Below are 26,516 nucleotides of genomic sequence, written 5' to 3'. Positions count from 1 at the left end.
CATTCACTGTATGTTATTAAGCTTCTACTGTGTACTAGGCCCCATACTAGGTCCTAGGGTAATGAAGAATAAGCATGATTTCTGCTGTGAGCATTCACACTGTAATGGAGGAAACAGGCAAGTAATGGGAAGCTTCACTGCCATATGATAACTGCTGTGATGGAAAACGGGCAACGTTCAGGAGAATCATACTGAGGGAGAAGGCCTAGGAGGCTTCTTGGAAAAGGTGTCATCTAATAATATTTTTATTATTATTCACAGGGTTATGAGTCTTTAACAGTGTAATCTATATGAACTGCTAAGCATGGTACTTGGCTCATAGTAAGTGCTCAATAAGTGTGTAGTGCTGCTGTCCTTGAACGAGGGATAAGCAACCCTGCTCAGGACTCACATGCATCAGGGCTGAGTCAGGACCAGGCTGGCCTGTGCACGGCCAGGACATTTGCCCCGGGGATTCAGAGTTTTAAGGGACCATGACCAGAGACTTTGGTTGGAATGTGGTTTCCTTCTAGCTAGTTGCATGCTCTAGGGCTTTCTGTGGGTTTTCTGTACAACTTTTCACTGGGCCACTTTCTCCCAGCTTTGCTAGGAAATCTAGAAACTTCTACCAGACATGACTAAAGACTTGGAAAAGAATTCCCTTCTTTTTAAATATGTGGTCCCTCTGGTCTGATTTCTCTGACCTCTGGGCTAAGGGCTGCTCCTCCTTTCCCAGCTCTCTGAGACCTGGAGCCTATTAGCTGTGTTTCCTACTGGCCTCAGGAGTGTTGCTGTGGAAACCATCAACACACTTCACACAGCACAAGTCTGCCAAGAAAACTAGGCCAGAAGTTTTCAGGGCCCTGAGGAGCTCTGGGAAAGGCTTGCCAAGCAGGTGGAATATGGCAATCCTGTCCCCCGCCATCTTTACCATTGAGTCAGTGCCTTTCTGGGATTGGAGGCTCCCCTGGGAGCATGTATTTATATCCTCCTGCTGCATTCTCCTACCACAAGGACACAGCAAGTGCACAGAGCTTCCCACCTCTCTCCTGATTCCACAGAGACCACTAGCCTCGGGCTCCACTGTCGTAGGCTGCTGGCCTCACCTCAAAGGCCTGCCCTCCTCAAACCTTGTGGATCTCAGATTTTTGGTTTTCCAGTTCAAGTCATTGTCCCTAGTTTGTTCTGCAGCCCGTTCTGTCAGGTCTCTAGACTTACTCTGTACCCTCCCAGGAGAGAGCTGAGTGCCCAGCTTCTTTCTCCCCAAACAGTGTTGAGCATTACAGATTCTCTCCCTACAGGAATGGGGGGTGACCCGCTTGACCTTTGAATATGACTCTGAACCCTTTGGGAAAGAACGGGACGCAGCCATCATGAAGATGGCCAAGGAGGCTGGTGTGGAGGTGGTGACTGAGAACTCTCATACTCTCTATGACCTGGACAAGTAAGAGATGGGCCCCAGGGGTCAGGTTGCCAATTGTGGGAGTTGGTGATTTGGGCCCCTGCTGAGTGGAACTCAGGGAGATTCAGCAATAGGGCCCCCTGGCGCATGAAGTATGGCGTTTTCTAGAAGCTGGAAGAGAATAGGTCAGAGTTGGGGCCTGTAGAGCAGCTCAAAGAGCTTACCCGATTTGGGTGCAAAGAGGCTTATTAGGCCCAAGGGACAGAGCAGTGAGGCTCCCCACTCAGGATCTTCATAGATCTGCTCCTAACACGCTCCAGTCCCATCCACCCCACACACTCCCGCTTCTGTCCTGCTGCTCAGAAACGGCCCTCTGACCTCAGTGGGCCCTGTCTGTCGCCCCTCCCAGCAGATCTCTGTCCTCATAGACACAACTTCTGTTCCTGAGATGCGTTCCCTGGGCTCCCCTGGCTATCTGGGTTTCCCGGCCATGCATTTAGATGTTGCTCCCGAGGCTCTAGAGATCCCTGCAGGGCCTCTGTGCTTTCAGAGGGGCTAGGAGGAAACCCTCTCCTCCCCTACCCTGCGAGAGCTGTCACCCTCCTGCTGCTGCTGCCACTGCTGCCAAGCCCTGCTCCCTGTCCCTCTCCCCACAACCAGTGGTGGGGGTCACACAGCTCTGCATGTGAGCTGGGCTCAGCTCAGGGAAGCGCTGGGTGTGGAGCTCCTCCTCCTGCCACGTGCCGGAGGAGGGGTGAGGTACTGCAGGGGCAGCAGCCAACCTTCTGTCTCCACTAACGGAAGGGAGGAGAAAGGAACTGATATATAAACTCGCCCAGCAAGCCCGGCTTGCGTAAGCTGCTTCTTGGCCAACAAGAGCCCCAGGAGTCTAGCTGCAGCCCATCCCAGTTCATCCTTATAAAAACAGCCTCAGTTCTCCTCTAAACTCTCCTGTATCTTTTCTTCCTATCTCAGTGCCGCTGTGTTTCCCTTGCTCATGAAAAAATACTTTTGTAAATTGCAAAAAAGAAAAAGAAAACCCTTGAAGTATTAGTTGTTACTATTAACCCCAGGCCCAGCCTCCGATTTAGGGAGGACAGGCTGTTCTCCACCTCTCTGTTCTAGTAATTGGGGCCCAACAAGGGAATGATTTTTCAACCAAGGAACATGTTTGCCGCTCTTATCGAAGAACTTCCTCGAGGCTTACGCTGGGATAGAGAGGGAGGTCCACGGGACTCCCTGTGGCTTGGACAGGCAAACCAAGGACCAAGAAGGCCAGTGGGGACCTTTCTGTGATTAGAGAGATACTGTCAGTCTCTGTCTTTAGGCGGCTCCACATCGGCACCAGGGAACCTGGAATTGAGCCCCAGTTTTGGCCCTGACTTGCTCCAGGCACCTGCTCCGGCAATCTAGGCTTCATATTCCCTCTCGGTAAAATGGAGATGTAGCCCCCCTTGTCCCCTCCTTTCCACTTAGGAGTGGGACCCATGAGCGGATGAGGAAAGCCACCCTCCAAGCCTTCGAAGTCTGGGCTCTTTTCTGGGTGGGCAGGGACCTGAGATGAAGGGTCTTGTGAGTGACGGACGTCTGGGGTGCTTTGGGATTCCCAGGATTATTGAGCTGAACGGGCAGAAGCCGCCCCTTACCTACAAGCGCTTTCAGGCCATCATCAGCCGCATGGAGCTGCCCAAGAAGCCTGTGGGCTCTGTGACCAGCCAGCAGATGGAGGGCTGCAGGGCCGAGATCCAGGAGAACCACGATGAGACCTATGGCGTGCCCTCCCTGGAGGAGCTGGGTGCGTACTTCCTGCCCCAAGCCTCTCATGCCAGCACCTCCTTTTTTGTAAAAGAATTTGCCGTTCTTTCTTTTCTGTCAAAGTAATGCAGTTACTGTAGACACTTTAGAAAATACGGAGACACGAAAATGGAAATAGCACTATTACCCACCACCCAGAGAAAACCAGCCTTAATTTTGCAGTAGTCCTTCTGCAGTCTTTTTTCTGTTCGTATTTATGTATGTAATCTTCTGTTTCTAGTTCATGCCTCTATTTTTGTACTTTTCCCTCTCAGATACAGGCACAGCCTGGTGCTGGCATCAGTGGGCTTCTCAATACCAACATAACTAGTGTTGTTTCTGATGAAAGGGGGTATGTCGGCCTCTCAGGTTACTGACTACACCCTCTCTCCCCTTCCCGTTCCCCTTCCTCCCCACCATCCATTGTTTTGATCTGAACAGTTAACCTTTCTCACCGAGTAGTCAGCTAACCTGACAGTGCCAGCTGTACAGGACTGTTCACCTGTCCAGTGTGAAGCTTGGGGGAGGCGAGAGAAAGGAGAGGAAAGGTCACGGTGGAAAGAGAACCAACGTGACTTAGAAAACATGGACCCATTAAGGATTATCTCAGCCCCACTAGCACCAGAAACACAGTGGTTCAGTTCCCACGAAGCTCAAAGAGCAACCCAGCCTGGGAGGACTTGCCGAGCCGTCACTGAAATGGCCTGACCTCCAGTCCTGTGACCTGCTCCTCCCCGTGTAGGATTCCCCACTGAAGGACTCGGCCCAGCTGTTTGGCAAGGAGGAGAGACGGAAGCTCTGGCCCGCCTGGATAAGCACCTGGAACGGAAGGTACGGCCCCGTTTCTGAGACACAGAACTTCAGATGCTGACACCCATGCCGCAGGGAAGATGGAGCCAGGTTCATGTCCCTTAGTGCCTCTTAACTCAAGCTGGTTGAAAACTGGAAAGTCTTCCTTATGGCAATAACAACAATAATAATAGCAGTTACCATTTAGTGAGTGCTTACCATGGGCTGGTCACTGGGCTGAGCATTTCTGGGTTTAGCACCTGCTTGCACTATATCCTTTCATCTTTCCAACAGCCCTACAAGGACAGCATTAAGCTCTCCATTTTACAGATTAGGAAACTAAGGCTTAGAGTGGTTAAGTAACTTGCCTGAGGTCACACAGTAAGTAGTAGAGTGAGATCTTGTTCTATGTGATTCTAAAACTTAGGCTAGATTGCTTTTCTTTCATCTGTGTGTCCCCTTACTAAGAGGGTATCTGGTCAGTAAAGTCCATAAGATTAATTATTTTGTGTTTATGTGCCCCCCACCTTTTGCTGGGTCTCCTCCAAGGGTTTGATTTCCATTTGCTTGTCACAGAGAACAAATGACCCACCTCCCAGTAAAGTGGGAATTGGTAAGAGGAAGGAAAGAGGCCAAGGCCCCAGAGGCACCCCTCATAATGTCACATGCCCCCACCTCCCTGGGACTAGAGAAGCAGAGGAGGGTCTCATGAACAGTCAGCTCCTATTTCCTGCCCCCCTGCAGATGGTTTATAGACTGGGTCCCTAAAATCACAACTTGTTCTATTCCTGCTCAGATGGCTGGGCATTTGGCCCAGCATCCAGGTGATAATGCAAGAAGGAGGCTAAGATAGCAGACTTGGAAAGAATGCTTCCCAGCCCTGGAGGTACCTCACCAGCAGTGAAGGCACACCATGGGCCTAGCCTCCCCAAGGCCCAGCAGCCTTGATGTCCCTATTTGGGTGTCACCATCAGACAGGGCCAAAAGCAAGCCCCAGCAATTTAAAAGGATAACTGATGTCCAAGGGCGTGGGGGAACCAGCTGTCTTTGTCCACATCAGCTTTACCAAGAGATTCTTACGGTCAGTCTGGAGACAAAGGCTGGGCCAAGGAGGCAGAAAGGCACAGATGATTTTGGAAAAGAGGCAGACAGCTTCCTCTGGTGGTGCTAAGCAGATTGAAAATAAGCTGCTGGTGACCAGCCTTGCCGCTGCTCAAGGAAAGCCTGCCTGAGAATGAAATAATACAGAGGAAAGCAGAGCTGAGATGGTGAATGCATTCCAAGTAGCACTAGTTGGACACCTAGATCCAGCTGTGCCTGAAGGCTACATCTTGGACTCTTGGTTATATGAATTAAAAAAATCCCTTTTTCAAAGGCCACCCCAGAAATGGGGTGGCAGGAGTACAATGAGACTTAAAAGTGTAAAGAGCTAACCTATAGCTTGGGGATTATTATCCCCTTAAAAGCATTTTGGGTGCCAGACCAGCATCCCTGGTGGCACAGTGGTTGAGAGTCCTCCTGCCGATGCAGGGGACGCGGGTTCGTGCCCCGGTCTGGGAGGATACCATGTGCCGCGGAGCAGCTGTGCCCGTGAGCCATGGCTGCTGAGCCTGCGCATCCGGAGCCTGTGCTCTGCAACGGGAGAGGCCACAGCAGTGAGAGGCCCGCGTACAGCAAAAAAAAAAAAAAAAAAAAAATCACCAAGTCAGGGACTTCTTTTCCAGACACCCCTGGAGGGCCCCTTTGGAGTGGGACCTTATGTCAGGGCCCTTCAGACTCAGTGGTAGCCCGAGGGAATACTGTATTTTACACATCAGGGAGAACAAAAGGTACCTGATGGGCGGGAGTTTAACCATTTCAGGAGGTTTATTTTAACTTCTTCAATTCTCCACATCTGAAACGAGTATTTTCTTATGTCAGAATGGTCTAGCTGCTAGAAAGACTGCCTAAAAAGACAGGCATTGTGTCTGTCTCCAGAAACATAGTCTATAGGAGATGATAGACACGAAACAAGTAATTACAGTATGCTTAGGGTTAGGAAAGGAGTAGTTCAGAGGGTTATGGGAATGAAAGAGCAAGATGATTATATTAATCAGTTCTTGTTTGCAAGTTGGCCTTTGAAAAAGGGATTTTTGTAACTCGTATAACCAAGAGTCCAAGATGTAGCCTTCAGGCACAGCTGGATCTAGGTGTCCAGCTAGTGCTACTTGGAATGCATTCACCATCTCAGCTCTGCTTTCCTCTGTATTATCTCATTCTCAGGCAGGCTTTCCTTGAGCAGCGGCAAGGCTGGTCACCAGCAGCTTATTTTCAATCTGCTTAGCACCACCAGAGGACGTTGTCTGCCTCTTTTCCAAAAGCTTCAGAAAAAGTCTCAAGGGGTGTTTTCATTGGTCTGGCTTGGGCCATGTGACTTTCCCTGACTCTGTCACTGTGGCCAGGGAAAGGGGCGCTTTCTCTGGCCAGACTTGAATCTGGGAGTGAGCCCACTCCCAGAGTCAGAGGTGGCTTAGCTTTACTTTCCCACCTTGAACTGAGATTAGGGAAGGGTTGGGTCACCACAAGAAAATTAGGTGCTGCTACCAAAAAGGGGGAGGCAAACAGTATGATCTTTACCACTGGCTTACCCAGTAGTAGCTGAGGACAAGCATCTCTCCATAAAGGTGTCCCAATTAAATGAAAAAGGGATGATGGAATCTTGCAGCCCCTAGTGAGGACACATGATACATTAATGACCTGTAACACCAAGGAGAGTGACAGTCAGGCACGTACCCCCTGTAGTCTTGCCAAGGAGATCAGATCTGAGTCCAAGCCAGTCTCTGGTACCAGCCACCAATTTGCAGGCAACACACAGGACAGAGGGATGTGTTGAACTGCACCGTAAGTACACAGGGAAATCTGGACTGTGGGAATTAGTACAAGTCAAACGGCTTGGATTCTTTGGCAGAAAATATAAAAGGAAAAGAAGGAAATGGCAGGAAATGCATAGAGTAAAAGAAACTTAAATAACACATCAAAGTATAATGAGAACGTACTGTATAGTACAAGGAACTCTACTCAGTGCTCTGTGGTGACCCAAATGGGAAGGAAATCCACAAGAGGGGACATATGTATACATATAGCTGATTCACTTTGCTGTACAGCAGAAACTAACACAACATTGTAAAGAAACTATACTCCAATAAAAATTAATAATAAAAAAAAACACTTCAAAGTCTTTTACATGGCCAAGACTAAACTATAGGGCCTCGGGATGCACATTTGGGTGAAAACAAGAAAAAAACACTTAAAAATGCGAGAAATAACTGAAAAGATAAAGCCCTCCCTTCCAAATGTGCTTTGCAAAAACAGGAAAATGTAAACATTTTTATTTATTTATTTTTAAAATGTATTTATTTTACTTATTTATTTTTGGCTACGTTGGGTCTTTGTTGCTGCGCGCGGGCTTTCTCTAGTTGCGGCAAGCGGGGGCTACTCTTCGTTGCGGTGCACGGGCTTCTCATTGCAGTGGCTGTTCTTGTTGCGGAGCACGGGCTCTAGGCTCACGGGCCTCAGTAGTTGCGGCACGTGGGCTCAGTAGTTGTGGCTCGTGGGCTCTAGAGCGCAGGCTCAGTAGTTGTGATGCACAGGCTTAGTTGCTCCACGGCATGGGGGATCTTCCTGGACCAGGGCTCGAACCCGTGTCCCCTGCCTTGGCAGACGGATTCTTAACCACTGCGCCACCAGGGAAGTCCCAGGAAAGTGATTATTATAAAAGTTGGGCAAGTGGTCACTTACGGGGCAGGGAAGGGACCGTGACTGGGATGAGCACATAGATGGGCTTCTGGGGTGGCCGGCAAAGTACTGATTCTTGAACTTTGGTGATGGTTGCACAGGTGTTTGCCTTAGAATAATTTGTTAAGCACACATCTGTGTGATTTCTGTATCTGTGTTTCACTTAAAATAAAAAGATTTTCAAAGAGAGGTGGGCCAAGGATATGAGCAGGTAAATATACCTCGCGTCTGTTAGAGGTACTTAACCAATACCTGAGGGATCACCTGCCAAAGAGGTGGCCTTTAGGTTGAGACTTGAAGGAAGAGTCAAAATTAACCAAGGAAAGGGGAGTGGAAAGGAAGGCAGCACTCCAGCCAAGGGAGCTGCATGTGTAAAGGCTAGTAAGAGCATGGTGCTAAAGAAGAGTGGTGAGGAAGGAAGCTAGAAAGATGGGGCCACTGTGGGGTGCTTGTAAGCCATGTTTAGGATTTGGGACTCTAGCCTAAGAACACCAGGAAGCCCAGTGCATGTATTGTCCTCAGGGACAGCCATTTTAAAGAATCACTGTGCTCCCACTGTGGAGGGTGGATTAGGGGGGACAAGAATTGATGCAGAGAGGTCAGTTAGGAGGCTGTCACAGTTGTGCAGTATAGATAAAATCTTAGCCTAAACCAGGTTGGTGGCAATAGGGAGTGGAAAGAAAAGGACAGATTAGAGAAACACTTGGACAGTAGGATTGACAGGACCTGGTGAGCAGGGAGTCAAAGGTGACGGCCAGGCTTTTGGCTTGGGCAACGAGGTGGATGACAGTGCAGTTTCTGAGATAGGGAATGCCAATGGAAGGGTGGTTTAAAGAAAAGAACCTGCTACCCTTGAGGTGCCTGAAAGGCAATCAAGTAGAGCTCTCTGGCAGGGAGTTGGGTGGAGTGACTTGGGAGTCTAGGTGAGCAGTCTGGGCCAGAGCTACAGACGTGGTGATCGTCTGCAAAGAAATTGTCTCGGGAGCCGTGGGACTGGATGAACTCACGCAGGAACACAGTTGAGTAGAAGGGACCTAGGACAGAGCCCTGGGGTGCCGACACTTAAGGAGTTGGGAGGGGTGGTGGACCTGGTGAAACACCAAGAACAGCCAACCAGCTGATGGCAGCCAGGAGCCAACAGAATGGCAGGTGTGGAGACAGGGAGCAGTCAGCAGGGTGAAGTGCTGCGGGGGAGTCCAAAAATACAGGGACAGAAAACGCCCACAGGATCCGGTGGCATGGACATCTCAGAGACTCTGGCAGGAGTGGTGAAGGCAGAAGTGGAGGTGGGCGTGAGGAAATGGAGAAAGGCTGGCTGCGAAGGGAGGAAAGAGGACCCAAGGGGAGAAGTCCGCAGGGTGACTAGAAGTTCTTTTTTGTTTTGTTTGCAATGAAACAAGATCATTTTCCCAATGTCCTTGGAGTGAACAGGGAAGAGAGGGAGAGATGGAATGTGCAAGAGAAGGAAGAGGGGAGGGCTCCAGAGCCAGGTGGAGGCCTTAGCCTTGGGCAGGGTCACAGGAGGGACAGGGGCTAGATGGGGATGCAGGTGAGTTTCTAGATTTGGTGGCTAAAAGTTGAGGTGTTTCCTACCTGATGGCTTCCATTTCCTTATCAAAAGGAAGGAAGGTCATGGGCTGAAGGGTGGTGGGAAAGTGTGGAATAGGAGGTCTAAAGAGGGTGTAAAGGACTTCCCTGGTGATCCAGTGGCTAAGACTCCACACTCCCACTGCAGGGGCTGTGGGTTTGATCCCTGATTGGGGAAGTTCCGCATGCCAAGCAGCGCGGCCAAAAAAAGAATAAAGAGGGCGTGAAGTTTGTGAAATAGTTATCACGAGGAGAAAGAGGGCATTAGGAGTCAAGAAAGAGAAAATGGTTATTAGAGGTAGTGGAAAAAGACTGGAATCTGGAGTCAGTCCCTCCAGCTCTGTCTCTTACCACCTCTGTAACCTCAGAAGAGTCACATAACACTTTGAGCTTCCTTTCCTCGTTTTCGAAAGGAGGTAATGACAAATGCTGCCTCAGACGATTGTTAAGATCAAATGAGAGAACACAGGTGTCAGTGAGTTGTGGAGATAAAGCACTCTGCCGGCAGCAACTGATGATAAAAACAAGACCAATGATACTGTATGACAAGTGGCCCCAGCAATGAATGTCTCTGTGGGTTTCCAGGAATGGGCTTCTCGGCGCTGTTGAACAGTGGGGAGAAGTGCTTGGGTAGCCACCGTGTAGCAGCAGCCTCAGGGCCCCTGGGACAGAGCAGGGACTGAGGGAGGGGTATCTTCCTCTGTAATGGAGATGCCCTTTTCCTTTCTTCTGTAGAATCACAGACCCTTCAGTGCTTTCAGAAACTTTCATTTCCATCATCTTATTTCATCCCCAGGAGGTGGGAAATTTTGTTCTCATTTAATAAACAAGTAGCTGAGGGACTAAATAACTTATGCTCATAGCACAAATTAAACAGAGTCAGGACAAGAACTTGGGCCTCATTGTTTGATCAGTGGTGGTTCCATCAAACATTCTGCCAGCGTGAAGTAGCGGGACGTGCACAGGGTCTCATCCTGGCTCTTTGGCTTTCTGGTCTGCGACCTTAGGCAGATCCTTAACTAGCTGGTGCCTAAGGCTTTTTCCTCTGAAGCCTCCAGGTCTGTCCTTTCTTGCCTTCTCTTTCTGCTGCAGGCCTGGGTTGCCAACTATGAGAGACCCCGCATGAATGCCAACTCCCTGCTGGCCAGCCCCACGGGCCTCAGCCCCTACCTGCGCTTCGGCTGCCTCTCCTGCCGCCTCTTCTACTACCGCCTGTGGGACCTGTACAAAAAGGTAAGGGGCAGTGAGGGCGGCAGAGCCCGCCCCCGGTTGCAGCCCAGAGGACACCAGGGCTTTCTGGGCCGGTCAGTTACCCTGAAGAGAGGCCTTCCCTCTGGCTTAAGTGTGCGTACTGTCCAGAGAAGGTGAGGAAGACGCCACATCCAAGAGGGGCCAGAGCCAAGCACAGCCCAAACTGCTCATCTAAACAAATCCAGGTTCTCAAGTGGAGCAGAACAGGCAGGAAAGCCGACCTCGGGGCGTGACCCCGGAGGTGGCATTTCTGCTGGCAGCAGGTGGATGGGGGCCAAGCAGTCAGGGTGGGAGGCAGGGAGGCTGAGGCTGCTGCCAGTTCTAAGGTGAAGAGCACAGCAGCCCTCTATGGGGCTGTGTCCAGAGCATTTAAAGGGGAGCCTAGGAGCGGCAGTTGCCCATCAGTGATGAGGAAATGACCCGGAGAGCTGAATGCAGGGCTGGACACGGACAATGGGTGGATAGCCCTGTAGTAGTGCACCCACCCCCAGGAGGAGAGAGGACAACACATCCAGCTGTTCAGATTCATCAGATCCATCCTTGCGTCTGCATCGTTTCACGTTGTTTCCTCATTCTTGCCAATATCTGGATTTTGTGGCGTGGCATGCGGTAACTTTGCCCGCTTGGTGGGTAATCTTGTGATTTTAGGAAGATTATTATTTGCTTGGCAGTCTGATGTCTTAATTCTTTCATGGCCCCAGATCCAGGCTGTTGGGCATAACTTATTTAACCAAAATCTAGACTGAGCATTTTTTACGTGTGCTGTGAGAAAACTTACTTTGACGTTTTAGAAAGTGGAGCCCAACAGGAACTCTCGAGGGCAAGGATCATGACCATTGTTTGGGAGTTTGGTTCCCAGTGCAGAGTCCGGCAGCGCTGTCCCTTTCCACTGCCTGCTGCTCCGCAGCCATCCTCAGGGCTCTGAGCAGTAGTGGGCACAGCCAGGGCCCAGGGTTCAGTCTGCAGCACACCCTGCCGCTTCTCCTGGGGCCGGGCCCCTCCACGCATCTAGGGGCTTGGAGCCACCAAGTTCATGGCAGCTCCAGATTCCTTTGTGGGGAAGTTCTGAGCGGCACGGCGCTGATAGCTGGGCAAGCGTTTGTATCCACGTGCTGTCCCACCCCACCAGGTGAAGCGGAGCAGCACACCCCCGCTCTCCCTGTTTGGGCAACTCCTGTGGCGAGAGTTCTTTTACACGGCGGCCACCAACAACCCCAGGTTTGACCGCATGGAGGGGAACCCCATCTGCATCCAGATCCCCTGGGATCGCAACCCCGAGGCCCTGGCCAAGTGGGCCGAGGGCAAGACAGGCTTCCCTTGGATTGACGCCATCATGACCCAACTGAGGCAGGAGGGCTGGATCCACCATCTGGCCCGGCACGCTGTGGCCTGCTTCCTCACGCGCGGGGACCTCTGGGTCAGCTGGGAGAGCGGGGTCCGGGTGAGTCCTCTCTCAGCGGGCAGCCCAGGGCAGCCCCCTTTTGGGCTGGGGGATGGGCTGGGACCCTGGGTCCAGGAGGTTCCCTCCAGATCCTTCTTGGCTTGCCCTCAGCAGAAGGCTTTGGCTCCCTTCTCCGCAGGGTGTGTGGTGACTTGGGGGGAACCATGGCCGTAGGTCCCCAAGGAGGCTGACTGTCCCGCCCTCCCTGCATCTAGGTATTTGATGAGCTGCTCCTGGATGCAGATTTCAGCGTGAACGCAGGCAGCTGGATGTGGCTGTCCTGCAGTGCTTTCTTCCAACAGTTCTTCCACTGCTACTGCCCGGTGGGCTTTGGCCGCCGCACGGACCCCAGTGGAGACTACATCAGGTGAGGGTGCAGACCAGGCTCTCTGGTTTCTGACCACTTTGGCTTCCTCCTAGGGTGAGATATGCTTGGCCTTTGAAGGAGACTCCAGCGTGCTGATGGGTCGTCTGGTGTGTATGTTTCAGGCGATACCTGCCCAAATTGAAAGGGTTCCCCTCTCGATACATCTATGAGCCCTGGAATGCCCCAGAGTCGATTCAGAAGGCAGCCAAGTGCATCATTGGTGTGGACTACCCACGGCCCATCGTCAACCACGCCGAGACCAGCCGGCTCAACATTGAGCGGATGAAGCAGATTTACCAGCAGCTCTCCCGCTACCGGGGACTCTGTAAGGAGCCCCTACTCTGACTGCCACCCCCTAGTTCCCCGAAGGGAAGGACAACACCTACAGGCTCGGGGCGTAGAGATTCCCAGATGTTTGCAAAGGGAGGCCGCCGAGCACTGTCTTCCAGGCTGTTGACTTGACTTCTCGGGCACAGGCCACACAGGCTGGGCTGGATCAGGCCTCTCTGAATTAGTTGTGGCCAGTGGGAAGCGATGGAACCTTGATGTCATGGCCCAGCACCCCCTGCCTTTTACCTACCTGCCCTGGGGCCCTGTACAGTCCTGTGAGATTGCATTCTGATTATCCCCCTACCTCTTTCCCAGGTCTGCTGGCGTCTGTCCCTTCCTGTATGGAAGACCTCAGCAATCCAGTGGCAGAGCCCAGCTCGAGCCAGGCTGGGGGCATGAGCAGTGCAGGTGAGTACAGCCAGCCTCCCGTGGCCTGTGCCCACCCCAAGGGCACTGCAGAGCTACTCCCACTTCAGTCACTGAGGGCTGAGGATGGAGACCAGAACCAAGTTATGCCCCGATAGAACTTGTATTCCACCTGGGGAGACAGATGGTAAAGGAGCTGTGCAGGATCATGTCAGATAACAAGTGCTTTGGGGGAAAATAAAATCAAGTGACCTGATAAAAGAGGGCTGGGGAAGGGGGTTACTTTAGATGGAGTACCAGGGCCCCATGCAGTGAGCAGAGCCAGCCTTCTAAGAACAGGGGGAAGAGCATTCCAGGCAAAGGGAAGAGCAGGAAAAGACCCAGAGATGGAAACAAGCTTACCCATTCCAGGAACGAGAGGAGGGAAGCCAGTGGGGCTGGTGTGTTCTGAGTGAGGAGCTGGAACGAGAGGAGGACGGACACAGCAGGAGTAGCAGTGCGTAGACTCGGCGTCCACGAGGAAGATTAGGGTTCCGTCGTCAGGGCAGGGAGAAGGCACTGACGGGGGTCAGCAGGGCAGAGGCGTGACCTGGTTTATGTTTTAGAAAGCTCATTCTGCCTGCTGTGTGGAGGGCACAGTGTGGGCAAGAGCCCCCGAGTATAGGAGGCTGGAAAAGAGGCGACTGTAGTTGTCCAGGCAGGTGGCGGGAGAGAGGAGTAGATGGCCTTGCTGCGTTCTTAACCTCTGCCCTTCGGCTCTGGGACGAAGATCAGCGAGCTCAGACCGGCAAGAACGTCAGGGCTTTTTCTAGTTTCTAGTTTGCCCAGCCAGGTTGGCTCCCCGGGTTAGGGCACTGCTCATTCTGGCTTCAGGAGGCCAGTTACGGAGGGAATGCCTCACCTTCAGCGCGAGGATGGCAGACAGGCCAAATCAGTCTCTGGCCTGGAGCCCGTGGGATTTGGGGCCCAAAAGCTGGCTGTACTGCCAGCAGGCCTGGTTATGCTCTCCTTGGATGTTTCCAGGCAGAGTCACTGCTGGAAGGAAGGCCAGGGGGCAGGTCTGAGAAGCAGCGTGCTGGTTGCATTGGTGAGCAGGCTCCCTCCCCCTAAAGAGCTGCTGCTACACTGTTGAGCGTCATCTTGGCTCCACACACAAGTCTGTGTGACACTTTGACCTGCTTCCCTACAGGCCCAAGACCACTACCCAGTGGCCCAGCGTCCCCCAAACGCAAGCTGGGAGCAGCGGAGGAGCCACCTGGTGAAGAACTCAGCAAACGGGCCAGGGTGGCAGGATTGCCCCCCTCGGAGCTGCTGAGCAAGGATGTCTGAGAGTGAGTGACAGCAGCTGAGAGTCAGCTTCAGGGACGGGCGTGGGAGAGAGGTGGGGTGAGTGTGGAGAACTGCCCTGCCAGCTGAAGGTTAAAACCCACAAACTAGATTAAAACCTGGTAGGGGCCGGGGGCTTTTCTAGGGTTTCAGCTCAAATTCTACCATCCTGACTTCTATACCTTCTAATACTAAAAAGAGAATTTAAAGATAAAGCCTTGTTCTTTCTTTGCCAGCTAAGGGGGAAAAAAATTGACTCTTGCTACCTATCAAAGTGAGCCAAATCCAGAAAAAGAAAGCAGAGACCCGATTGAAGCTGTGGGAGAAAGAGTCCCAGGGCAGGGTCTGGGGGTGCTCCAGGCCCGTCTGCCATCGCCCTGACAGGCTGTGTCCTGTAGGCTGGCCAGCAGAGGGCAGCACTTACCTTCAGAATTCAGGCTTAGGGACGTTTGGAGGCTCACTTAGCCCAGCCCCACCTGAGGGCCAGAAGACCCAGGCTCCCTATCGTCTGTGCCTCTTACAGCCACTCCTCCATTCGTGCCTTTCTTGTGGCTTCAGCTCTGCACTTCCCTGGCAGTGCTCATCTTCCTTGAAAGCCCCCTGAATGTCTCAAAAAACAAAAACAAAAACTTGGCTCTTCCTTCCCCAGAGCAAGAAGGGCCTTTTATGTCTTTCTGGGGGAGATATAAATTACTGTCCCCTTTCAGTCATCATCTCGGGCTGTTCCTTATGTGCCGTCTGCATCATTAGGTTGGAGGGTGATTTTCTCCACAGAGCCAATTCTTTTTTCTAAACCCTCTACTTCAAGCCAGGTGAGGCCAACTGGTTTGCACATCTAGACTCGAATGCCAGTGAGACGGTGAGTGTTTGATGCCTGGGCCCTTTTCTTCACTAGGCTCTTCGTCTTAGACATTGCAGATGGACAGATTTGTTATCTTGTTCTGGGAGTACCAGCAACCTTAGGTACTGTTCTCTTAGTTACCTCTTAACTCTGTGGTACTGAGCATAGTTCATTCTGTCTTACAAACCTGGAACTTTCCAGGGTGATACTCTGACTTTCAGGTGAGAAGATTAAAGAACAGAGAGGTTAAATGTCTGGGTCATGGTTCCTCAGAGGTAATGGCATCCAATTCAGCTTGAAGCTGTTGCCAGCAAGTGTGTGAGGAAGGGGAGCATAAGACATAGAAAATGTGATACGGGGCTTCCGTGGTGACGCAGTGGTTGAGGGTCCGCCTGCCGATGCAGGGGGCGCGGGTTCGTGCCCTGGTCCGGGAGGATCCCACGTGCCGCGGAGCGGCTGGGCCCGTGAGCCATGACCACTGGGCCTGCGCGTCCGGAGCCTGTGCTCTGCAACGGGAGAGGACGCAGCAGTGAGAGGCCCGCGTACCGCAAAAAAAAAAAAAAATGTGATACGATGCCCATCCACAAGGGTTAAATAGTCTACTTAGAAAAACAAGACAAATAACCTGTAATTCCTAGACAAATGATACAGACTCTACCAGCTTATCACGAGACAGTTATTGGTGGGCCAGAGTGATCAGGGAGTACAACACAGAAGGTTACCCTAGGGGACCCAAAAGATGAATTGGATTTAGACAGCAAGGAGAGCATTTCCAACAAGAAAAACAGCTTAATGATTACATGATCTTGTACAAATTACTTAACCGCTCTGAGACTCAGTTTCCTCACCAAAAATTAGGTTCTTGTTGCAAGGATTAAATGATGAAATGTATGTGTAAGGGACGTGTGGGGCTGCTAGTTGCGGAAAACCTGACTACTGTGTCTAAAACAAAGAGGGACTTGGTTTTCTTACTGAACAAAAGGCCCAGAGCTGGGCGCTGCTAGTTTTGGTTTGGTGGCTCAACAGTGTCAGAGCCAGTTTTTCTGAGATTCTCTTGTTTCCTGCCCTCAAGGTGGCTGCCACAGCTTCAGCCATCAACTCCTTGTTCAAAGCAAGAAAGAGAAGGAAACGCAGAGACAGCTGCACTCATTCATACAATAAACATATGTCAAGTGATCGCGATTTGCCAGACACCGTTGTAGGCACTGGATATAGTTGTGAACAAGACTAACAAAGTCGTCCCTTCCCTCTTGGGTGCATCTTTGTGGGAGGAGACAGACAGTAAACAAATAGATACATCATGTGTCAAGAAGCCCTAAGTGGTATGAAGAAAAAATAAAGTCGAGTAAGAAGGTAAAAGTTTGGGGCACAGTGGAGGTTGCAGTTTTATATTATGAGGCTTGTCAGGGGATGCCTCTCTTCCTTTTCCATCAAGAAAATAAAAGCTTTCCCAGGATACCCCTTCCCCAGCTTTTCACGTTGGCCTCGTGAGCCAGAGCTGAGTCACAAAGCCTCCCCAAAGCTGGAAAATAGGGGTGTGGAGTGTCAGGATTGGTTAGACCACTGATTTCCAACCTGAGTGAGCAGTGGAATTCCCTAGAGGATTTGTTAAGCCTCAGATGGCTGGGCCCCACCCCCAGAGGTTCGGATCCGGTGGGTCTGGGGTGGGACCTGAGAATTTGCATTTTTGCAAATTTTTGATGCAGCAAAAATTTGCAGCAGTTTGATGATGCTGCTGTTCTGGGACTGTACTTTGAGAATCACTGACTTAGACCATTCCTGACCCATTGTCTGGGCCACGTCCATGACCCACTGAACAAAATCCAGATTCTGTTAGCTAGGAAGTGTAGATACTGGTCGATAACTGTCTACGCTATACAGGGCACTTAGCCCAGTGCCTGCCTTGTAAGTTCATAAATAAAATGGTAGCTATTATTATTATTATGGATATTGTTATTATTATTTTTTTAGAAGAACATAAGGTTACGGTTGGGTCTGATCATGGAGGCTCTTTAATGTCAGGCAGATGGAGTCCTTGGTGTACTCTCTGGGAACTAAGGAGCATTTTGGAACAGGAGAGTGAATGATCAAATTGGCATTTTTGGAAGATTAACCAGGCATTGGGCTGGGACCTAAGAAGAAATGGTGGGAGGAGAGAGCCAGCTGAGAGTCTGTGGTGGTGATTCCAAGTGGACATTACAAGGGTGCAGAGGTCAGCACTGGTCTCTTGCCTTGTAGTCCAGGAGATATCCGTCAGCCTGTTGGGATCTTACGGACTGATTCTCAAGGTTTAGCCCTTAATCATGGCTGATTGATTGGAAGTGAGGACCAGGAGGTCAGAGGACGGGACAGATACTCATGTTCTTTGGAAACCCTGAGAGAAGAGAGTTTCTTAGTGAAACGTGTGCTTCTCTGTGTACTGGTGGTAGCACCTGGGCCTAAAGATGTTGAGCATCCTCGTCAGTAAAACAGTGATAATAGCATCTTGTCACCTGCCCTCCCATCAAGCATACGCACTGGGGAAAGAAAATGAAAAACCGTATGTGAAAAGCCTTTGAATGAGTAAAATGCACCATGCAGGGGAAATCACATTACCACCTTTGCATATGCTTCTCAGGATGTCTTTGACTGTGTTACTGTTACTTCGGTCAGGGCCAGCACGCTGAGCTGGATGGACCACAGAGCAGTGGCCACAGGGCCTGTGTTGATACAGTCGTATTGACCCTTCCCCCTCTCCTCTCTGTCAGTTTTAGTTCTGTGACTTAGGGCAGAATTCATAACCTTTCTGAGATGCTTTAGCTATAAGGTGTGAATAATCATTCTTTACCAGCCTGAAGGCTCCATCATGGACCTTTTGAGGCCATGTTTAGCTCCAGCCTCTATAGTTTTGTGATTCTGTTATTTCTAATGCCTCAGGCCTGCGCCAGACAATGATGTAAACTGATCTTGTGGGAAAACATACCCTGATATCAGTCGGTTCTGTGTTTACCTCAAACCCACATCAGTATCTGTTCTGTATTTGGTTATCGTACAATGTTCACTAAACTGAAAACTAAGCCAGCGCCAAATAGCTCTCATTTCAGCTGCTTCCCCGTAATCCCCAAAGCTGCTGACTGCTCAGGACTCCAGCAGGCTCCAATTGTGTACGGAGTTTTCTTATTGGTCTAATTATTTTAACAGTTCACGTGATCCATTTGTCCTTCTGCTGGTACATGGTGATCTGTTGAGAGAAGCCCACTGAATACAAAGGGTTCATGGCAAGGATCACCTCTTCCCCTCCTCCGCCAAAGTTCACCCAAGCTCGGTTAGCCCTGGGGCTTCGCTGAGGAAAACCTGATTTCTGGAATCTCTTCATTGTCTCTTTGACATTTGTTCCGTGTATATCCTTCCTCACGTGAAATAATGTGTGTGAAAGGAACTGGGCGATCTGCAAAATGCTGCCCAGTGGAAGCGGAGGCCGTGTGGTGGTCAGAAACCCCATCGTGCTGCTCGCTGCCCGGGGGCCTTCGCACAGTTTCTTCTCACCTCTCTGTCTCTCAGTTCCTGAAACAAGTAGTTGGGACTTGGTGTCCCCTCACACTTTCCCTGGCACTTACTAAGAAGCTGTCGACTAATGGACGTCCCCTCCCCTTTGCCATGTGATTTCTGTGGTGCAGGAAGGGCAGGCGTGTAGTTGACATGAGGAATGAGACTGAGCTAAGAGCCCAGCTTTGTACCCCATCCAGGCCCAGCTGCACCTCTGGCCTTCCGTGCTCCTAACTGGGAGCTGGCAGCAAACCCTCTGCCCCTCTCGAGCTCTTGGGCGCTGTGACTCACCCCGTGTGGTGGCGAGGGGTGACCTCTGAGACTGGTTACAGGCTCCAAACAAAGTTTCTTCCCGACCTTGAGCCGTCGTGTCTCCTCTGCTGACACACGCTCACGCGCGCACGGTATCCACACCCCCCTCCTGGGCTGGGAGCTGGGGAAGGGTGGACTTGCAGATTTGGGTTTCTTGTTAGCATCCAGTGGGTGGGAAGGGGTGTGAGGGCACAGGTACCCAGGGGGGCCGTCCTAACTGACATGGGCACACTGAGGGAGGCTTTCGTTCACTTATTCTATGTTCCAGCCACTTCTGCTTCTCGTATTAATGACAGGTTGAAAGAGTTGGACAATCGTGAGATTGATTTTTTTTTAGCGTATGTTTTATGAGTTGATTTTTTCCCTAGTGCCTCTCCCCTAGCTGTTCTTCTCTTTCTTTTAGTGCTGCTGTCATCATTTTCCTGCAAGGCCTCATCTGATTTCCGCAGCCCCCTTTTTCTGCAGACTTATGCCCTAGCTTGAGAACAAGAGCACAGGGACCATCTAATTATCTGCTGATGGAGCAACTTGAGTAACTAGTTGAACAGGCCTCTGACTAGCTTTGTAGACAAGGGTAAGCTGGTTCTTCCAAACCTTGGTTTTCTGTTTGGATTTTTTTGTTTTTGTTTTTGTTTTTGTTTTTTTTGCAGTACTCAGGCCTCTCACTGTTGTGGCCTCTCCCGTTGCGGAGCACAGGCTCCGGACGCGCAGGCTCAGCGGCCATGGCTCACGGGCCCAGCTGCTCCGCGGCATGTGGGATCTTCCTGGACCGGGGCACGAACCCGTGTCCCCCGCATCGGCAGGCAGTCTCTCAACCACTGCGCCACCAGGGAAGCCCCCTGTTTGGGTTTTTGAACCCATCATAGAGGGTCGTGGGTCACTGGGGCTTATCTGAGGCCAGGACACTGCCACCTCCCTTCATGAGTCTGCTCCATACCTAGACCACACCCAAGTCAGCGTAGGTCTGAATAAATTGTTGTTATTATTATAGCCACCTGACTGCACCTCACCCCCGTATCTTCTAAGCTTAGGCATCAGTTCTTAAACCCTCTTTGGGTTACCCATGCTTTGAAGAGTCTGATGAAGGATGGAACCTCTTCCCAGAAAATTGTACCTGTTTGCACACACAGAGAAATGTACACATTTCTCTTCCTGGTCTTCGTGGACTGCCCCTTAAGCCTATCCTTGGACCCCTTAAGGATCCAGGAACCCCCAGAGTAAGAGCCCTTGTTCTAAGGAATCTTAAAGCACTCTTTATCTTCCCCCATTCCTGAAGGTGCAGAAAACACGAGAAATGGAGGTAGTAGGTAGGAGGACCTGTTGTGTATACTCTTCAAGCCTGAAATTTTCAGTTTCAAAAGAATAGTCATCTCTTTGGCTTAACAATATGGGCCAGAGAGAGGTCTATGTATAGAATATATATCACCATCAGCATGTTTCAATAAACGTATGTACACTTTATATTTAACAAATATATTTATTCGTAGTGAAAAAATATGGCTAGGTTATTATAGTACAAGCTTAAAGGAAAAATTGTTGAAAATATTTTAAAGAGGCACTCAGTACTGACCCCTACAGGTGCCCACCCACTCCTACGTTTGCTCTTGATTTTTCCCAGCTTCTAGATAAATTATCATCATCCAGTTAAAATCTTCTTCAGATTTAACATTTGTCTGAAAAGGGTCGCATGTGTCAGAAGACTGATTTTGAATCTCTGACTCCAATGTCTTGGACTCTTGAGAGCATTTCCCCTTTTCTGTTAATGTCTGAACTTCCATTTATGTTGCTTGGATATTAGTCTTCATGCCATCATGTTGATTTCTTTTTATATCCTCTAAAAGTCTTAATGAGCAATACTATAATATAGAGATTACTTAGTGATAAAAATACAGGTTTTGGAATCAGACAGACCTCGGTTTCCTGTCTTGGCTCCACCACTTCTGAATGCTCTAGTCTTGGGCAATTTACTTACCCTCTCTGGCTTCCGTTTTCTCATCTGTACAACTGGAAGCCATATCTTCAGGGTTCGTGGGATCGCAAGCTGTATTAGTTTGCTTGGGTTCCCACAACAGAGTGCCACAGACTGGGTGACTTAAACAACAGAAATTTATTCTCTCACAGTTCTGGAGGCTAGAAGTCTGAGATCAAGTTGACCGCAGGGTTGGTTTCTTCTGAGGCCTCTCTCCTTGGCCTGTAGATTGCTGCCATCTCCCTTTGTCTTCACATGGTCTCACCTCTGTGCGTGTCTGTGTCCTAATCTTTTCTTATAAGGACACCAGTCATTTGGGATCAGGGCCCACCCTAAGCACCTTATTTTAACTTAATTACCTCTTTAAAGACCTTCTCTCCAAAAACAGTCACATTCTGAGGGGGTTAGGACTTCAGTGTATGAATTTGGGGGGACGCAGTTCAGCCATAACACAAGTGTATCGTGCCTGGCCCATAGTGGGCTCAGTAAGCCGCCTTCTTATTATCTGTCTGACCATCATTTAAAAGGTACAAACTTTTAACGGAGCCCTGCATGTCTCTTTACTCTCTCAGACAACTAGACCTATTTCAACAGGCAACCCAGCATTATGATGGGCTTACCCTGTCCTCTGTTGTCAGACATGAGGCCTTTTCTTCCCTCTGCCCCAGATTCAGGATGTTATAAATCTTTAAAATGAGTCATCCTTGCGTCTCCTCTCCCCGCCCCTCAGTCTTCTAGCACAGTGCCAGGGTTCTCTTATCTCTGTGTGGAAATTTGCTCACCAGCTGATTGTGAACTCAGGCATTGCCTTCACCTTCAAGATGACTGGTCCCGGCTGGCTTCTGTTCCAGCCATTTTTATCTGATTCTCCATCTCTGGCAGCGGCCGCTGTGTCTTGATTCAGAAACTGCCCTTGTCATGTCTGAGCAAGTGTTACCCAAGGCCTCAGGTGACTGTCCGTGGCCTTCTCCCCCTCCTCTGCTGCTCTCAGGCAAGGGGCAGAGGAGGCCCAGAGGTCCGCGGGGGACAGCTTGTCCACGTCAGCACCCCAGAGGGCCAGTGTTCAGGCACCCGCTGGCATCCCAGCAACAACCTTGTCCCCAGGTACCGTGGCCCGTTCGGTTTGCTCTGGGCTCTTCCCAGTTCCCCAGAGAAGCAGCTGGAGGAGCTGTGTCCCTGGGCAACTGAGAGCCTCTGAACGCTCCCTTTTGCCCTTGTTTTTCTCTTTCAGCTGCAGTGCCGTGACTCTGAGCAAAGCCTGGGTGCCCGAGCAGCCACCGTGGCAGCAGAGTGCAGCCTGCAGAGCAGCTGATCACCTCGAGATGGAGCAAGCGTGTGCGTGCGTGTGCGCGTGCGTGTGTGTGCGCGTGTGCCGAGGAAGGAGTGCCCGCCCGTTTGCGTGTGCGTGCGTCTGTTTGCACTCTTGTGGCTCCAAACACTGCCTGGGCTGGAGGAGTACCTGCAGCAGCTTACCTCAGCCTCTGGACACCAGGCTAGAGGTCATGGCAGTGACTTTCACCCCAGCCTGTCCCTGTGAGCCAGCCGCCTTGTCTGAATATTAGAGTGGTGGGACCTTAGCTGGGATCCTGGCATCTGCCCCCCCAACCCTCCCTCCCTCCCTCCCTCATGTCAGACTGCCAAGCAGGGGAAGCATTTCTGGCTCTTGTCCAGAGTGTGGGATTCTAGCGGCAGCTAGGGTTCTGCTGAGTTCCTGGGCAGGCTGGAGGGGACGGGTGTGTCCAGACATAGTCACCTGGCCTGGCTTCTTATTTTAAAATTCCCTGCCACTGGGTTCTCCGGACTCTTCCTTGGGGAGCTGGGACCGAGCACGCGGCTGTAGACAGATCTGGAAACTTTGCATCATCGTGCAGAAGTACAGCCAGGCGCCTGACTGGGGTGCTGCATGCACAGTATCGTAGATGATAGCTGAGAAGAACATCTCCCTCCTCGGGCCTGAAAAGCTGAGGTTAGAAGTAGAAGGCCGGCTCTCACTACTGTTCCCCAGAAGCTGACTGGAGGCTCAAGTGGCTGCACCGGGCGGAGGCCAGGTTCCTGGTGGCAGAAGCCCCATGGCGCCTCTCGCCACACTCCATGGCGTCTCGGTGCTGCCACCGGGCTCAGCTGACACCAGCCAGGGAAGCCATTCTAGTCTGCGCTTTGAAGGATTCCACAGCCTGCCCGGGGCTGGTCAGGAACCAAGCTGCCACACCAGCTCTTCCAGTAGCTGGACATCAAAGACCCAGGCAGGTGGACTGCCGGGGACAGTTGGGAAAGACCCAAGCCAAGATCCCACCCAGCGCACCAAGCCTTCTGGAAGCAGCAGGTGGGAGGTTTGACCCAGAGAAGCCAAGGCCTTGCATTCTAGAGGCAGCCTGTGCCTCCCACCTCAGCCTCCCATGGTCGGGGCTGTGCTGAGAAAGACACCATGAAAAGGAGGGCTGTGCGGTCAGCTGGAGCAAGTCTTCCTTCCACCCATGGCCTGCACTTGAGCCACAGCGTGTGTGCACGTGCGTGTGTGTGCGTGCACGTGTGTGTGTGCGCGTGCGTGTGCGTGCGTGTGTGCGTGTGTAGCTGAGAGGCCAGTTCCTCTTGGGATCGTTGTCCTCACATGTAACATTAAGCTGGCCTCTGGGCCTTCTCCTCTCTACCTCCCCTGTGACCTTCGCCGGCCTCAGAGCTGTTCATTCCCCTGGCCCCAGCCCTGCCCTTCACTGTCCTCTGTCCTGGGACCAGAACCCTGGGTCAGGCCCCTGCCTCCTACATCTGTCCAGCACATCGACAGGCTTCTTCCTGAGACGTCCTCAGGCTTTCTCAGCCAGAGAGCTGCCTTTAGAGTCCAACTGTTGTATGTATGTCACCCTCACTAGAAATGTCCCATAATCATGTGGGGAGAACAGGGCACCGGTGATGGCTTTTTCTGCAGCATTGAGTTGGGGGCTTCACTGTTCCCTTAGCCCCAGCCAAGGGGAAAGAGAATCAGGGGCTATTGTCAGAAGGAGAGTAGAGCAAGCCTGGAAGGGCTAGTCTGAGAAACTGAGAAGGCCAGAGGGCTTAGGGCCAGAGTCAGTATTTATTTAGCAGCACCTTCACATGTCAGGACGATTCCGTTTTCCTGCCCATTTAAGGATGATTCTCCTCCCTAAGGTACAAGTTGGCAGGACCACCTCCCCCTACATCTCCACCGTCCCTGGCATGTGTCCACTCGGGAGCTGGGAGGGGCAGGGTGAGGAGAGGGTGCATCCAGCGGCCTGGAGCTCCACAATCGCCTCGCGCCTCCCGTCTCCTGGCCCAGGTGTCCCTGGGGGCTCCTGCAGAGCATTGCCCCAAATCCTGATCCAAGGGCCAGCATGGGGAGGAGATGGTCGCAGGCCAAATGCACTTTATACAGAGATTTTCTATTGCTGGGAAGGTGTGTTTCTCCCACAGTCTGTGAATATTCATGTGCTCCATAAATGTCTGATCCTGTCTGAGCAGAGTTGTGCTGTTGTCAGTTTTGCGGGAGGTCTGGGGACTGGGAGGCAGTGGGGCTTAGCCCGCGTGAAGCCTTAGGCCAGACCGTCTTGGTTCTGCTGAACCAGGAGGCTCTAGCCCACTTTGGAGGTGGCAGGGAGGAGTGGATGGGAGATGGAGGATCGGGGAGGCTCCTAGTTGAGCAACTGGGGCACCTAGTGGTGTAAACTCCAGAGCTTGGTCAGAGTTGGAGGTCAGTCGGCCATAATGGTACGGAGCATGCCAGGGCCAGGATGCGGTTCCTGAGTGCTGTTCTGCAGTGACCCAGCCTCTCGGCCCACTTAAACACCCCCAGGCTGGGGATCAGTCAATGGCAGGGCCCCCTCCAGGCCCTCAATCCATTCTTTACCTCAACTCAGCCACGTAAGCTGCAACCGCTTGGTGCAGAGGGGATGCAAGCCCTCTGGCTCTGGCCACGTAGTCAGATCTGCCCACAGACAAGCCCAGAGCCTGGATGCTGACTTTGTCTCGTGCCATCTGGCCAGAGTGGCCCCTCTCTACGGTGTGCATGGACTTTCCTGTGAGGGTCTCTAGTCTTGGACCCCTGGACATGAGAGCTTTGTTAGCCCACACCCCAAATTCTTGTGGGATGGGGTTCAGGCCAGGCCAAGAAAATCACAAGCTGCCTTGCACAGAGTGAGAAAGGGGAAAAGGAGGAACTTGACCCTGGGACACATCTCATTCTCAGCTCTGCTTTGAAGCTCCTGATGGCCCCCTTCCCATTGACACCTGGGCCTGGCCTTCCCTCTCTCCCTTCTCCTGGCTTCTCTCTAATGTGGCTTTGGTTTGGTCACGGAAGCTAAGATACCTTTGTTCTTGAGCAAAAGATTCTGGAAGATGGAGTTTTCCTACACACACACACACACACACGCACACACCTGCGTATGCGCGCGCGCACGCTCCTGACCTGAGGAGGCTCCCTCGTAGAGAAGCACACACTCTAAGGAACAATTATTAGCCACTATGGCAAAATTGCTTCCCTGGGAGGAAAAGTCAGCACCATAGCAGCAGGTGGTTACCATTTGGGTGTAGTGAAAGGAGCCTGAGCCAAGACAGGAAAGGTAAAGTGTCCCCTCTGGGCCCAGGGGCAGGGAGAAGAGAGGCAGCAAGGCCTTCGGCTCTAAGTATTGAAATGTTCTCAGGGCTGGAGCTCGGGGGTTGCTTACTGTGGGGCAGGTGCCTGCTGCTCCTTTCTGGGTGCTAATCGAAGGGTCGTGCCACTGGGTGGCACAACCAGTGGGCAGTCTAGATTTGCAAATAGGATTCCACAGCTGTGAAGCAGTTTGCTCTGCCCCTTCTTCAGAAGGACAGGACCTCTGTGGTTCTCAGCTGGCCAGACAAGCCAGCGAGGATTGGCCAGAGGCTCTATGACCCCACCAAAGCTGGGGGCCTCGCCGTGGCCAGCAGCCCGAGTATCCAGGAGTCCATGCTCCGTGAAAGAGCTCACAGGCTTAGTCCTCTTAGGGGAGAGAAGACCAGGAGGAACCATGGCCCAAACCTAGCAGGGGCAGAGGTGCTGGGAGGAGCAGGAAAACCACCGGAAGAATCCCAAGAAGTCAACTGTGGGGGCAGGAGGACAGGCCCCAAGTCTGAGAACGTGAGAAGCTGGCTATGGGGCGTCTGGGTGCACAGAGGGGGTGCTCGGCAGGAAATGCAACTGAGCTGCTAAATGAGGAGAGGGAGAAAGCAGAAAGTCCTGACACAGGGAGGAGAAGCTGAGAGTCAGAAGCCAAAAGGAAGGGTTCAATTCACCATTAGAGGTGTTTGGGGCTGAAGGGGGGCTTGAGTCAATCTTTAGTGAGGAGACACTCTGGGGAGAGTTCTTGGGACAGAGGGTCCCCTCAAGGTAAGGGGACAGGGTGGGGTTAGCCCTGGTTCCCAGCTGGAGGTGGGGCGTTCCCAGCCTCCAGTGACAACACATTTGTATTACATTTCATCCTCACAACCGTGAGA

The 26,516-nt window shown here is 51.6% G+C and overlaps 1 protein-coding gene across 2 annotated transcripts in view; it reads left to right on the top strand.

The window, feature by feature from the left end:
- The window catches only part of CRY2 (cryptochrome circadian regulator 2), a 43,930-nt gene extending 19,407 nt beyond the window's left edge, over positions 1–24,523 (top strand). For both annotated transcript variants that reach the window (XM_027114910.1, XM_027114909.1), the window contains exons 3-12: positions 1,281–1,423; positions 2,992–3,176; positions 3,918–4,006; positions 10,418–10,558; positions 11,706–12,017; positions 12,233–12,384; positions 12,507–12,709; positions 13,030–13,122; positions 14,270–14,411; positions 22,285–24,523. In XM_027114910.1, the coding sequence (XP_026970711.1) occupies positions 1,281–1,423; positions 2,992–3,176; positions 3,918–4,006; positions 10,418–10,558; positions 11,706–12,017; positions 12,233–12,384; positions 12,507–12,709; positions 13,030–13,122; positions 14,270–14,409 (1,458 nt within the window). In that variant the 3' untranslated portion in view covers positions 14,410–14,411; positions 22,285–24,523. The remainder of the gene's footprint in view (positions 1–1,280; positions 1,424–2,991; positions 3,177–3,917; positions 4,007–10,417; positions 10,559–11,705; positions 12,018–12,232; positions 12,385–12,506; positions 12,710–13,029; positions 13,123–14,269; positions 14,412–22,284) is intronic.
- The last annotated feature ends 1,993 nt before the right edge of the window (positions 24,524–26,516 follow it).

This window comes from Aethalodelphis obliquidens, unplaced genomic scaffold (assembly GCF_003676395.1).
Source record: "Aethalodelphis obliquidens isolate GAN/ISIS:26980383/991018 unplaced genomic scaffold, ASM367639v1 scaffold14, whole genome shotgun sequence".
Classification (NCBI taxonomy): Eukaryota; Metazoa; Chordata; class Mammalia; order Artiodactyla; family Delphinidae; genus Aethalodelphis; species Aethalodelphis obliquidens.
This window is presented reverse-complemented; position numbering and strand designations above follow the sequence as displayed.